The following is a 15,366-nucleotide window of genomic DNA, read 5'->3' as shown; positions in this document are numbered from 1 at the left end:
CCTGTACTTCTGTATTCATTCTTCAGAGGCTGAGCTGTGGTTCCCTTTCTTCTGCGAAGCCTTTCAGAATTCATCTGTATTTCTCTAGGACTTTGTTTGCAGTCCTGTTTTGGCCCTTGGCACATTTTGCCGCAGCCTAATATTGCCTTAAGTGTTCCCCAAGAGATACTTTAGGTTCAAAGAAGGGCCAGTGAAACTGAGTGATTTTGTGTACATAAAGCTACCAGCTTCACTGCCTTTGTCTCCTGCACAGGGCACATGCAGGAAAATATGCTGTTTAACTTGATTTGCTGCAGGGTTCCCCAAATTTACCATAGGAAAACATTTTTATTCTTACCAAATATAAGCATGCAGTACAAAATGCTTTGAAAAAACACAGCCATGAATCACGTTTCTTACATACTACCTGCTCTGCAGATGGAACATTCTTTGAAGGCAACTGGGCTTTGTTTGTTTGTCCTTCCTTTAGGTAGTCCATGTTTATTGAATGAGGTCACACGGCCAGATGAAGGATTGGTGTTTCTTTGAAGGCCTCAAGTATGAAGATTATATAGAAAAGCAGGGTGTCACGTGCTGTAACCTGTCCTGACATAGTAGATAGTCAGGATATGTTGAAAATACTGAGTAAATGCTTTGCATTTTCAAAGGGTACAGTAAAGAATGGCTTTTCCTCAGTTGTTGAATTAATGGGATGTGTATGTTTCCTTAATAACCGTGTGTTTAAATAATCTGGAAAAGGGAAGCTAGGCACAAGCAATCTAGTTTTCTAGGGGTTTCCTCCACCTTGAACTCTTATGCAGTTTTTGCTTTCTAGATAACGGCATCTCCAACCCTTCTAATGTTTTATTTTGAGGCAAGGTCTGTATGCTAAGTGGCTGAGGCTGGCTTTGAACTTGAAATCCTCCTGCCTCAGCTTCTGGAGCCACTGGGATTACAGATATGTGCCACCATGCCTAGCAGGAAGCAGAGTTAAATATAAAAATCCAGTCTTATTAAAAAAAACGTAGTGCTGTGGGCTGGGGGTGTAACTCGGTGGTAGACTGCTTGCCTAGCATGCAAGACAAGGATTCCACTGAGGGCCTGGGCTCAACCCACAGCACTGCACAGAAACATAAAATCCGTGGTGCTACATAAATTGATAGGCATTGATGATAGTACAATATGTACTATAAATTGTAACATTTAAAATTAAACATTCCTGGGCTGGAGACATAGCTCTGAAGTAGAGTGCTTGCCTAGATTGCACAAGGCCCTGGGTTCCGTCTCCAACATCATGAGGAAAAATAAAAATCCTAATAGATTTAAGTCCATTTAATTAGCCAGTGGGATTCTCACACCACTTTTCAGGAACATGCTGCAGATGTGAAGCGACACCTGCGTGGTCATGCAGGCGCCCTGGTTACTGCCCCAAGAGGGTCTACAGTAGCCCCTCAGCTAGGGAGGTGAGAGAACAAGATGGTTCAATCTTAGTCGTTTCTGGGAAACTAATAAACCAACAACTACCGCTGCTAACCATCACCACCACCACAAAAATCACAGGCCGGCAGTAATGCTGTGTTCACAGAGAGCCTTTGTTCTGAAAGCTATTTATTGTTGGTTATGTCTGTACAGACACGTTACACACGTGCATAAACATTTATAAGACAAATAACATGGGCATGAATGTTCACAATATTCCTCTTTTTAGTACTCACATGAGCTGCTTCCTGGAGTTGGCAAACTTGAGCTTGGTAGATAGCATGGAATTTAACCCTTTTCTCTGTTCCTGAACCGGACCTTTGTGTTTCTTCAGATGAAAGGATTTCATCCTTGGAACAGTGATTTGTATTTACTGGAGGAACTGTTCTTTATTGATTGCTAGAGTTTTATTTATTTTTTCCTATTCTGTTGATGGGGATGGAACCCAGGGCCTCATTCATGCTAAGTACATTCTCTGAGCTACACTCCCAGTCCTGCTAACTACTAGAATTCTAAAAGTCTTTTGGGTTCTGTTTAAATTCCTTATTTCCCCCCACCTCACCTCTCTATTTTCCTTTTAGGCTCAACCAGGAATGGAGACACCGTTGGATGTGTTGTCCAGGGCAGCATCTCTGGTCCATGCTGATGATGAAAAACGTAAGTCAGGAATCTTTTTTTCCCCCCTTAAAAATCTATTTCAAGTATTTTTTACCCATGCTTCTTGTCTCTTGCGTCATATTGAAATGATGTGCTTCTCCATGTGGCTTTGTGACTATATGCTGTTGATTTTGGTTGTTTTCCTCAGTATACCAGCTTGGCATCCTTATTTTTATTTGCAAGTATCAGAACTTTTTTTTTTCTCTCTTGTGGGGACTAGAACTCAGGGCTCACATGTGCTAAGCAAGTGCTCTACCACTGAGCTACAGGTCAAGTATTCTTTTTTTTTTTTTGGTACCAAGATTGAACCTAAGGGAACTCAACCACTGAGCCTTGTCCCTAGGCCTTTTAATATTTATTTAGAGACAGAAGTCTTGCTAAGTTGCTCACTTAGTTGCTGAAGCTGGCTTTGAACTTGCCATCCTCCTGCCTCAGCCTCCCAAACCGCTGATATTATAGATGTGCTCCACTGTGTCTGGCTAAGAAACTTTTCTTCTTCTTCTTCTTTTTTTTTTTGCCATACTGGGGATTGGACCCAGGTCCTGTGTATGGTGGGCAAGCACTCTGCACTGAGCCCAAGCCGCATCTCCAGACTTAAGCACTAAAATATTAAGAACAAAACCCCAAAAACTCAAGGTTGAACTGCTACATATTATACAGTCTCAAAGATGAGCTACTTTCTAGTTGGGTTGTTAACAGACTAGCAGGCTGTGAAGAACATGTGCTTGAAATGTTAGACTTTCCTGTTACTGGCTGTTAGACTTGCTTTCTACGCCCCAGTTTCCTCAGTAGTAATGTGAAATAATAATACATGCTTACAAAGGGTTGTGAGATCAAATGAGCTGTTGTGTGTACGGTACCAGCCTTAGCTTTTAGGTTTCTCTCCCCACTCCTTGTTGATCTTCTGATGGAATTTTTTTTTAAGTCTTCAATATTATTGATGTGTCTCCCCTCCAATCCCCCATTATCACTGGTCACACAAGATTGTCATTGGAGTAATAACTGGCTGAAGTAGTCATTAAGGATTTTTTTCTAGCCTCTTATATAATTCACATCTAGTTAGCCTTTGATTGTTGGGAGGCTGTAACTGCCTCTTGGTGAGGTATAATTATCCCTTACTCAGGAAATTGAAGCCCATGCATGTAAGTGTCATTCCCAGGGACACTGAGCTAGGGAGAGGTGGCTGAAGGCTATTATCTATCTCAGCAACAAAAAACCCTCTTTATGCCTCTGAGGTCACAATACATGTGACTGACTTGGATAGTTCTTTACAGACTTTGTTGAACATTAACATGCTTAATTTAGAAGTTTGGAGAGTATTTTGTCCAAATGTAGTTAGGGTCTGTGAAGCAAGATACTGTTTATGTAAGTGAAAGATAGAAATAATGACCTCAGGGTGGCTGTTGGTATAAAACCTTGAGTGTGGGGAGTAAAAACTTTCTTCTCTCCCCCTTTCTTTTCCTTTTCAGTTTCCTCTCCTGAAGTTCAGCTTCAGGATCACTTTGTTTCAATCCTATGAATGATTTTTTTTATTTTAATTTTTTTTTGTACTGGGAATTGATCCCAAAGATCCTTTACCACATTCCCAACTCTGTTTTTTTATTTTGAAATGGGACCTTGCTAAGTTAATGAGGGCCTCGGTGAATTGATGAGGTTAGCCTCAAACTTGCCATCCTCCTACCTCAGCCTCCTGAGTTGCTGGGATTATAGGCATTGTTCCATTGCACATAGCCTGTAAATGATGATTGAAATATATATATAGATGATATAGATGAAGAAGGTACCGTCCTTCCACTCCTGGAGCTTATAAACATATTGTTCATAAGCTGTATCTTTAGAGTATATAGAGAAGGAGAAGGTCTGTGTGGGAGAGCCATTTTCAGAGAAAATGACAAAGACTGACAAGGGAGAGAAGACTGAGTTTTACCCAGCCTAGTGGTGTTTTTGCAGAATACGGATAAATACACATGCAAAGCCAGAATAATCAGAGGGTTGACTTTCCTCTGGAACCTTCTTCCTATACCTCTGGTGACTTCAGTTGGTTCAGGAATGGAGTGGCAAGTTCCTGGAATCCCTCTGTCCATGGTTTCAGCTCTTCAGGATCATTTTTTTTTTTAATCTGTATTTTTTAGTTGTAGGTGGACACAATACCTTTATTTTATTTATTTATTTTTATGTGGTGCTGAGGATCAAACCCAAGGCTTTACACATGCTAGGTGAGTGCTCTACCGCTGAGCCACGACCCCAGCCCTTGGGATCATTTTTGACACTGGAAAAAGAGGGAAAAAAAGGTCAGTGATATTTTTTTTTTTTAAAGAGAGAGAATTTTTTTTTAATATTTATTTTTTAGTTTTCTGCGGACACAACATCTTTGTATGTGGTGCTGAGGATCGAACCCGGGCCGCACGCATGCCAGGCGAGCGTGCTACCGCTTGAGCCACATCCCCAGCCCCATGGAATTATTATTCTTAACATGTTGGCAACATTGTTTTTTTTTCTTGTGATGGGGATGGAACCCAGGGTCTTGGGGATGCTAAGCAGGTGCTCAACCACTGAGCCATATTGCTGTCCCTGGGCCCCATCTTTAAGGGGATTTTTTTCTACTGTCAAGTTCTGTACACCACTGTCAAATTCAGAATTCTTTTTTTTTTTTTTTTTAATTTATTTTTTAGGGGTGTAGATGGACACAACACAATGCGTTTACTTTTATGTGGTGCTGAGGATCGAACCGGGTTCCGCCGTGCTAGGCGAGCACTCTACCACTGAGCCACAATCCCAGCCCCCAAATTCAGAATTCTAATACAATCATAATACCGGGCACAGTGGCACATGTCTGTAATCCCTTGGGAGGCTGAGACAGGAGGATTGCGAGTTCAGCAACCAGTGATACTCTGTCTGTAAATAAAATACAAAATAGGACTGAGGATGTGGCTCAGTGGCCGAGTGCCCCTGAGTTCAATCCCCCGTACCAGGAAAAAAAACAAAAAAAAAACCCCCTAAAAACCCAATAATAATATACCATAGTATAAGCTTGTGCCAATTCACATAATTTATAAATCTGAACATGAGGTTCAGTGTCTTCCAGTAGATTTCTTTGACTTCTCTGGACAAGTTGAACCTGACTCAGATTTCTCTGTCCTAGATTCGTTCTATTTTGACTTTTGTTATAAATTGCTCTTAAACTTTAGGGGCCGTTAACATTCTCCCCAACACTTCCAAAGAGCCTTGTGTCTAGTAATCTGATTTGGGTGTCTTATTACGAACACAAAAATGTTCTATTCCTTGAGATCAGCTTCTCAATGCATCTAAATGACCCCAAATGATTCTCTTTACTTTTCTTTGGCTCCTGGAGACCGAAAAACTTGGGCATTTTTGAGGATGTCATTGTTCTAGCCTTTTGAAGTGAACAGTACCCATTATGACTTGAGTCTCTAATACCCGATGGCCTTAAGGCTTCAAAATGTCTACTAGCTGCGAATAAAAGAAAGAATCCCCAACAGTGCACTGCAGAGCTAAGGTAAATCATGAAAGGGTAGTTTTGAAGTAACTCAATCGTTGCTTATCTGAGTGGCCTAGAAGGAATAAATTTCCTTAAAATAATCATCTCACTGCTCATGAGACATTGATTTCATCAGCGTGCACAGTGATCCTGGAAGGTACCGAATGAAAATCCAACTCCAGGTTGTTCTCATTCCCTGTGCAGGAGGAATCTGTCAGTGATCCTTCATGCTGGTGCTAGCAAGTCCCTGACTTTTTCCAGCTTTATTTATTTAAATAGTAAAAATTGATCAAAACAGAGACCAGGGCATTTCACACCAATATGCAGAATAATACCTTAGTGGGGTCATTAACACCAGAATCTCATCTTCTTGTGATGTTTATACAGCACTTTTATTTTTCGGTAGGTAATTTTGTTCATATAGCTTCTGGATGATAAGATCTTGTAGCTGCTGACTTCTTCCCTTAGATCAAAATCTTTTTTCCCCCACTTGTGAGGGAGTCTTGTTCTGTTGCCCAACCTGACCTCAAACTCCTGGGCTCAAGCAATCTTCCTGCCTCAGCCTCCTGAATAGCTAGGTTTGTAGGCACTGAACACAGCTCGAAGATAAAATCATTGTGAGAAAATGCAGCTTTGTTCTTGAGGGCTTGAGTGGAGGGGTTAGTGCTTTTTCATCCAGCCTCATGAATATGCAGATGATCAGAAAAAGCCTGCTCAGGCTGGCTGGAGCCACAAGAATAGCTTGAGAGGACACAATGAGACAGCTGCAGGTGCATGTGCATATGCGCACAGAACCTCCCTAACTCTTGTTTGGTGAGATTCCTGGAGAGTAGATGATGCATAAATGACCATCATCCTTCCAGGTAAAGAATTCCTAGGAACTCAAGGTTGTATCTCAGTGAGTTGCTGAGGCTGGCCTCGAGCTTTCGATCTTCCTGCTTCAACTTGGTAATTTTTGCATCATGACATTGATCTTGTGATCCACTAATGAGTTGAGACCTGCAGTCTGAAAAAACATGACTCTGTTTATCTGTCTTTCATGAGATAAATTTACTCCTTGCTGCACTATTTTCCGTACTGGGAAGATCTGACCATGAAAACAGAGCAAGCCAGAGTGTTCAGATAGGCAGGGGATAGGTCTCCTCAGTCGGGGTCTGGGAGGTCAGTGCCCTGGAGCCCGGGAGCAATAGCAGCCCAACACACTGCAGGGCGCAGGAGGGAGCTGTGACCCTTTTCTTGGGCATTGACTCAAAGCTAGGAGCAGTATAGACTTAGAGGAGAGAGGAAGGGCTGCTAATGGAGGGGTGAAGGTGACTGACAGGATGCCATGTTCCCAGTGCTCTAGGAAGAGATGTCCCACCCAGGCACGGAGTCTCGGTTCTGGGCAGAATGGTTTGCTGATAGCAAGGGGAAGAGCCCTGATGGGCTCCTGTTGTGCTTCAGGCTGAAAGTCCTCCACCCCGCCCCACTTGCGCCTGGGACAGATGCATCAGGAGCGCCCAGGAGGAGAACACAGCTGTTCTTTTGGTCTGTTTCTTTCAGGGACTCCTGGTTTTGTAAAGTTACACATCAGAAAGGTTAGATCTAAAATCAGTGCGGTGTAGCGAAGCCTTTGGGTTCTTTTTCTTCCAGCTCCTCTGTGGGTTTTTATTTCTTCTGTCATCTTGGGATGTGGGGCTGGGGTGGAACCCAGGACCTCTCACATGCCAGGCAAATGCTCGACCCCAGAGCTGCGTCCCCTGCCCTGTAGTGTTCATAAAGGACTTCACTCTGATAGTTTGGAGACCAAATTGATACCTCCCCTCTGTGGGTGATTTTTATCCTCGTATTCTAAAACTCCAGAGGGGCTTACTATACAGGTTCGTCCTTGAGAGGGTTGCTGTGGGGTTGCTTCTCAGAAGAGATGGATATATAGTAGTTATAGATAGAGAGCATGCCTTTATTTTACTTGTTTATTTTTATGGGTGCTGAGATCGAACCCAGTGCCTCAGGCCTTGCTAGGCGAATGCTCTGCTGCTGAGCTACAGCCCCAGCCTGAGGTGGAGTATTCTAGGGCTCTGACAAAGCCTCCCATGCAATTCTGATGTCAGACCCCTTCTCCAGATGAGTCCTTGTTCTAATAATACCCTTAGGGGAGTTCTAGATCTCCCTCAAGAGGGAGGGGCAGCCCCTTTATGTTGGGAGGTGCCTTGATTCTTTGGCTACCCCAGCCTTTAATGGGATTCACCAATTGTTTACCCCGCCCCCAACTTCCTTTATCATACTCTTCTTTCTACTATATACACACTGTACTATAATATATATGCATATGATTTTTCTGAAATGTGAGAGAGTAAGTGGGAGATATCTTGCCTCTTTATTCCTAAATATTTCACCATATGTTTCCCAAGCACGAGAACATTCTCTTATATAACTGCAGTGTGGCTATCTTTATTATGATGTTACTTAAATCTATATGAGCAAAGAAGAGGGCGTAATCTTCATGCTCTTAGTGCTTTTATAGCTTTACAGGTTGAGAATCCTTCATCTGAAATGCTTAGGAGCAAATGGATTTCAGATTTGGGAATATTTGCTTATATCTAATGAGCTATCCTGGGAATGGGACCCAAGCTGAAACATGAAATTCGTCTATGTTTCACTATCCTTTGCACGCAGAAGTAATTTCATGTTAATATTTTTAGTGTGCCTGTGTTTTTGTTGTTTTGAGATGGGTTCTCACCATAATGCCTAGGCTGGTTTTGAACTCCTGGGCTCAAGTGAGCCTCTCCAGTACCTAGGACCACAAGCCCAGGCATGTGCCATTGTGCTAGGCATGTCCAGGACGTGATTGCCATCTGTCACAAAAGGTCAGGTGTGGGATTTTCAAGTTGTGTTGCTCAAAAATTTTGCGATTTTTTTTTTCAGATTGGGGAAGCTGTGTGAGCATTATAAATTAAATATAGCCAATGAAAATTGGCCATGATACCACAGTTGATAGTCTCCCACAGCCAGCTCTCTGTTGTGCTAGCAGGCATCCCTGGCTGAATGTGCGCCTGTGATGCCCTGGGTCTTTTGTTACAACCCCCCACCACTTTTATCTTTTAAACTCTTGTAAAATATTTCACTGTATAGATCATAATTGCATAATTTGACTTTCTTAGTGCAGATGCCTCAATTTCATATTAGGTTGTTTCTGTCCTCCAATTAGATGAAGAAAAAAAAAAGTCACTGAAATCATATGGCACAAGTTGGTTTTCTAGGCATGTGATTCAGAATATGCCTTTTAAGCAGATTTTAAAAGATTTTTTCACTGAAATAACACAAGTAAAAATTTCTCATGGACTCCTGAGCCTCTGTGTGAACTGCAGTTTAAGGGCTGCTGTGTTGTCTCATTCCATTCTCATAGTGAGGTACCACAGGGCCAGGGCTGTAGCCCAGCGGTAGAGTGCTTGTCTAGCACATGCGAGGCCCTGGGTTCCATCCCCATCATAGCCAAACAAACAAACAAAACCCAGGCATAATAATCAGTCTTGTTTTATAGATAAAAAAAAAATTGAGGCTTACAGATCCAGATAATTTGCCCAGACACACGCAGTTGGTAGAGGCAAGACCCAGTTTTGAACTGAAGCAGCCTGGCTCTGAAACGGGAGCCCTGCATCTGCTACTTGTCTTTACAGTTAAGAGTACAAGGAAGACTTAACTACTGATTGAAAAATACAGGCCTGATACACAAAACTCCTATGTCTATTCCCACCACTAATAAGGCAGCAAAGACATTTTTATTTGGAAGAGTGTTCCTTGCCGGTGAAATAGCATTTCCAAAATAGTAATGGATTGGCCAGACCCTCAGGACGGGCCACAACTCATCCTTAGGAACCATCCTCGACTTCCCTGGGTTTAACTGCCTTCTTACGGGGTCCAGATGGCTCTGGAGTGCCTTGCCCCAGAACGTCACTCTGTGTTGCGTTTTTCTTTTCTAGTAAGTCCCTCAGTTAAGGAAAGGAACTTGGTTCAGATGATACGGGCTGCTCCACTAAGTAGTGAGAAGCCACACAGCCACAGTATTTAGAGGCAAGGTAATCCTGCCTCAGAGGCATCCTAGGAGGACTCAGGAGCATGGCTACAGTTGCCAGGTACCTGACATTCTGAGAGTCTGTATTAGATCCTGTGCCTGTCGAGGATGAGAGTCCTGTTCCATTCTCTTTTGTATTCCAAGCATGCCCCATTAGTGCGTATGGGTGGCATTCAATAAACATTTTTTATTCTTTTAAAATATTTTTACATGGATACAATCTCTTTATTTATTTATTTACTTATTTTTATGTTGTGCTGAGGATCAAACCCAGTACTTCACACATGTGAGGCAACTGCTCTACTGCTGAGCTACAACCCCAGCCCAAACATTTTTTATTTTTACTGGTATTGGGTATTGAACCCAGGGGTGCTTAACCACTAAGCCACATCCCTAGCCCTTCTTATTTTTAAATTTGAGACAGGGGTCTCATTCAGTTGCTTTGGACCTCAGTAAGTTGCTGAGGCTGGCCTTGAACTTGCGATCCTCCTGTTTCAGCCTCCCAAGTCACTGATGATAAACATTTATTGGGCATAAAAAAGCCACTGGAGTGAAAAGTTCTTCTTTCTTTAAGAATTTAATTTATCTAACACTAGCAAAAAATGAGTCATTATAGTGATCACTCTTGTTACTTATAATGTGCAAATTTCCATTGGATACCATTTTGTAGTTTATAAAACATTTCCCTTTGATTCTTACAGCAAGAGACTTGGCAAGTAGGCTGGGTGGGAAGTCTCAGAGAAAATGAAGCTTGGAGAAGTTAGATGCCTAATTAAAGATTAGAATTAAAACAAGAATAAAACCTGAATGTGGTTTTTTTCCCCTTGGTGTACTGATGTACAGTCACATGCCGTGGTCACCAGAACAGTTCACATGAGAGAAGTTGCAAAAGGTCCAAGCTAGGAAATCACAGTGTCTTGAGGAGCTGTCTTCACTGGTGTGTCTGCAGCCTTTTTATCTTTTTCATGGCGCCCGGGATCAGACCCTGGGCCTTGTGCATGCAACCCCTGAGCCCTCCTAAGCCTCCTTTTGCATTTTCAAAAGAGCACTGAATTTACTGTCTTTTCTAAATATTGCAGCCACCAGTAATACATTTTGTGCTTTCAGTTGCTTTTCTTTTGTGCATAATGCCATCAAAAAATACCATCTCCCACTACTCTCTTTTTCCTTAAAACCAAACCAAACCAAACCAAAACAAAAAAACCCTTCATTAAACATAAAACCTAAAGCCAGGTAGTATTACGTGCTTAAGTCTGTCTCTAGGTGTGGGCAGTTGCTATAACCAAAGTTTGCATCCCAGGATAGATATCTCGCATTTCATCAGAAAGGCTTCCCCAGAGACAGCTGTTGCAAGCCTCTGCTGTTTTTATAGTTTTTTTTTTTTTTAATCAGATCAAATTCACATAATAAGTGTTAGAAATGGATCTCTACTGTGGCAAATAAAATGGCTTGTTAATTAGCATAATGGGTGTTGAAATAGATTCTTCTGTTGAATAGCTCAGTAGATACTGGAGGATAGTTATCATATTTTCTTTAGACACATATTTCTGAGTCTTTCAGAAATCCACATTTTCCTTTAATATACATAAAAATGTTGTGAGCTATTTTAATGCCATTTGCAATTCAAATTGAAATTTGAGAGTCAAGAATCCTGGAATGGAAGTGCCTCCCCCACCAGCCAATTTGGTACTTGCCTCCTTGCCCGTCTTCCCTTCTCTCTGCAGCTTGAGAGTCTCTCTCCCCTACCCAGGTCTTGTTGGAATAGCCCCACTGCAGTCAACTCTGGTTTTTGGATATGTTTCTCAGCTCATCATTGCTGGCTTCTCCATCAGCCCTGGCTGGTCAGTGTTCCCCCACAATGTGGTACCTAAACGACGATTTTTATTTATTTTTTATTTTTTTAAAATTTTTTAATATTTATTTTTTTTTTAGTTTTCGGCGGACACAACATCTTTGTATGTGGTGCTGAGGATCGAACCCTGGCCGCACGCATGGCAGGCAAGCGCGCTACAGCTTGAGCCACATCCCCAGCCCCACGACGATTTTTAGATATGATCTGATTGGGATAGTGTGTCCAAGACAACTTGGACCAAGCCCAGGAGTTCTTGTAAAGGGACAGAAGGGATAGGACAGGCTGGTGAGAAATATAGGAATCCTTTTGGGAACTCAAGATCAGACTTTGGGGGGAATATTTACACCAAGACACATACTAAAGGCCAGAGCCTTTTAAAAATATTTTTCTCTCTGGAGAGAGACAGTTGTTAAAATTTGCCAACGTACCCTTTGCTCCAGTGGACTGCTCTTTCTATGGGAATGTGGGGCTGGGTTTGTCAACTTTTGTGGTTGTTCGAGAGAAACTGGAAACTCCAGTTTTTGCATAAATTTCTAGAGTTTTAAAATTCCTCGAGAGTCCAGCAGTAGTTCTCTAGTCAGGATTGGACCAGTAAGCACCTATCCAGGTCTTGCCCCAGTACTTTCAATAGTAAAACCTAAAATAACAGTGGATTTTAGTTTTTTTAATTTTCTTCATTGCTGGGGATCAACCTAGGGCCTTGAGCATGCTTGGTAAGTGCTCTGCTGAGCTACACCCTCAGCTCCACATTTTTTTTTGAACAACCTCCAGTAGCCTCTCTCTCTCTCCCACTGTGGCATGAATTACTGTAGCAACTCTTTCAAGCTGAAGAACAGTGACATTAAAACCTTGAATTCCCAGGTCTGCCATTATCTCCATGAGGAAATTAATTTGGATATGTGTGTACCTTTCCCATTTAGCTTTTCCTCCATGTCTTTGCTTTCTTCAAATTTATGTCACAACTCTTGTGAAATACTTGACTTGGCATTTGTGGTGGATAAAATTCGTCGAAGCAATACCTGTTTCCACTCCTACAGAAATCAAATCAAGTCTGAAAAATCAAGCCCTTATGTCCTCACTGGCTTTAGATGTATTGTGACTGCCCTTTTTTTTTATTTATTAGATCAAACTCTTGATTTCTTATAAGTGAAATGAATAAATCTTTTTCCCATTTGAAATCTGGTGAAGTTACCATTGCACCTCCCCGATTGCCTTTCTCATTAAACATAGTGTCTTCTCTCATCTTGAAAAACATTGCCTAAATGTCACTTCTTACCTGGAACTTACCCTGTTTAATTAGACATAGTCACTTATTTTTACCTGGACAGTGTAAAATTTTGTTTTGTTTACCAGAAACTAGGAACTCAGAAGAATGATTTTTTTTTTTCCCAGTTCTCTAGCAGAGTGCTAGTTTAGAGTCCCATGATCAAAACAGGTTGGATAAAAAAGAAAATTTCATTTAACAATTCCATAGGACAAACCTAGATTTTGAGACAGGTAGTAGTACCTACTCATGTAGCTTCCCTGTTGCCAAAAATCCTTTAAAAGAACAAAAGATAGGGGCTGGGGACGTAGATCAGTTGGTAGAGTGCTTGCCTAGCATGGACAAGGCCATGGATTCAGTCCCCCCAGCACCACCAATAAATAAATAAGTAAGTAAATAAATAAATAAGGAACCCCTCCCCCCCAAAAAAATAGACAAAAGAAAAGTCTGAAAAGTGCTGGAAAATTAGAAGGAACGCCTACCTTCAGTAAACTAAACCATAAAGAATTCCTAGAAGACTAAAAACAGATGGGATTAGATCAATAAAAGGAAAACAAAACAAAATTAATAAAAAAGAGGACAACTCAAAACACAGGTGCAGAAGCCAAGGGAGTTAAAAGCAGAGCTTACAGTGACTAATAGCTTCGCACAGGAAGGAGCCCTAGAGTAATATTTAAGACAGTGAAGTTTTGTATTTATTGCAGTGACCCCTGGCTAACTGAGAACTGTGCTTTAAAGAAATTGAGTGGCCCTTTCTGGCAAGGTATGTGGAGTTGCCTTAGGGACCTGAGAGAGGAGCAGAGGATGACTTCAGATTGCTGTGGGCATCCCTCAGAAAAAGACACGTGGGCAAGGAAAGGTCAGCTCTCCAATAGACGGTATCTGCAAAAGTCCTTCACCACTGGGAGAAAGAATCCAACCTGCTTCCTTGTTTGTTCCCTTTTATTTTTTCAGTGTCAGGAATGGAATCCAGGGTCTTGCATGTGCCAGGCAAGTGGTCTACCACTGAGCCACCCCCCCAACCCTTTGCTCACCTTTCATGTCCTAAAGCAAAGTCCATCACTGGACACCTTCTGCACCCTAGGAGAGCCCCAGTTCTGGAGAGGAACCATGCATTCCTTACCCTCATCAATTGGCCCAGTTTTTGTTCCACAGTATGAATGCATATCAAAGGATCACCAGGCAGTTGAGAAAAATAAACACCAACAAAGAAAAAGGCCAGAGTAAGCAAACTTTGGAGAATGTATGAGAAGCTGAAAATGCGTTGGTATCTTCAAAGAGATTTGAGGTAGTCAGAATAAAGTAGCCTGCTGTGAATGAAGATCATTCAGAACAGCAAAGTTCTCAGGGACCTTAAAAATGTCCACATTGAACTGAAAAAAAATCTTTTTGAGAATCAAATGGATGTGATTATAGATAAAATCGGTAATCTGCAAGATGGGCAACAGAATTCCACAGAATGTAGAGCCAAACTAGGGATGACATGGGACAAGGAAAGGAGTAGGTGGAGATCCACCCAGGATCTGACACATTTGCCAGATGGATGTTCTAGCAGATGGGGCCAAAGAAGTATTGAGATGATATGTTTATTAGAAAAGTAGGAAATAAATAAGCCAAATGAACAGCAATAATAGCAACAGAAAAAAACAAATTCAAAATGAATTTGAATATACAGTACTGGGGATTGAACCCAGGAGTGTGTGACTACTGAGCTATACCCCTTGCTTTGTTTACTTTTTATTTTGAGTCAGGGTTTTCCTTAAGTTGCCCAGGTTGGCCTTGAACTTGTGATCCTTCTGCCTCAGCCTCTTGAGTAGCTGGGATTACAGATCCACTTTTTTCTTTTTAGTTTAAATTTTATTTTTTCATTTTTCTGCAAGTTTGCATCCTTTGACCAATAACCTCCTAATCCTCTCTGAAAGGAGAAGTTGATCCCTGTTTTTATATTTATAAATTAAAATGAAAATAAGCCAGTAAACCTGAAAATAGAATCCAAAACTTTTTTTAAAAAAATTAGAGCAACAAATTGAACTTTTGGTGAATTTGATTAGGGGAAAAAAAGAAATATGTAATTATATAGAATGTTAGAAATGAGAAAAGGGACATTATGAGTATAGATGACAGTAACATTACAAATATGCACACATAATAAAAATGTAGGTCTGGGGTTGTGGCTCAGTGGTAGAGTGCTTGCCTGGCACGTGTGAGGCTCTGGGATTGATCCTCAGGACCACATAAAAATAAATAAATAAAGGTATTGTGTCCAACTACAACTAAAAAATAAATATTAAAAAAATATAGATGAAATAGGCGGGTTTGTTGGAATCATGAAGAGGTAGAAAACAAATTGTTTAATAATCATAATAAAAATTGTAAAGTTGGCTAGAGATGTGAGGTGTAGATGGTTTCCTTGGTGAATTTTACCAAATTGTCAAGAAACATATTTCCCTATATTATAAAATGAGTCTAGATTGTAGAGCACGTTTTATTCCTTCTAAAGGTGATAATAGCATCATGGTACTAAAACTGGGTGAGAAAAGGAAAGGAGCATGTATATATTATAAATCAATGTTACTTGTAAATAG

The 15,366-nt window shown here is 41.2% G+C and overlaps 1 protein-coding gene across 2 annotated transcripts in view; it reads left to right on the top strand.

Moving 5' to 3' along the window:
* Vgll4 (vestigial like family member 4) overlaps positions 1-15,366 on the top strand; it is a 137,408-nt gene that overhangs the window by 13,684 nt on the left and 108,358 nt on the right. For both annotated transcript variants that reach the window (XM_027931881.3, XM_027931882.3), the window contains exon 2: positions 2,040-2,115. In XM_027931881.3, coding sequence (XP_027787682.1) covers positions 2,052-2,115 — 64 coding nt within the window. In that variant the 5' untranslated portion in view covers positions 2,040-2,051. The remainder of the gene's footprint in view (positions 1-2,039; positions 2,116-15,366) is intronic.

Source organism: Marmota flaviventris, chromosome 20 (genome assembly GCF_047511675.1).
Source record: "Marmota flaviventris isolate mMarFla1 chromosome 20, mMarFla1.hap1, whole genome shotgun sequence".
Lineage (NCBI taxonomy): Eukaryota > Metazoa > Chordata > Mammalia > Rodentia > Sciuridae > Marmota > Marmota flaviventris.
Note: the sequence above shows the minus strand (reverse complement) of the source record. Positions and strands in the feature narration are given on the sequence as shown.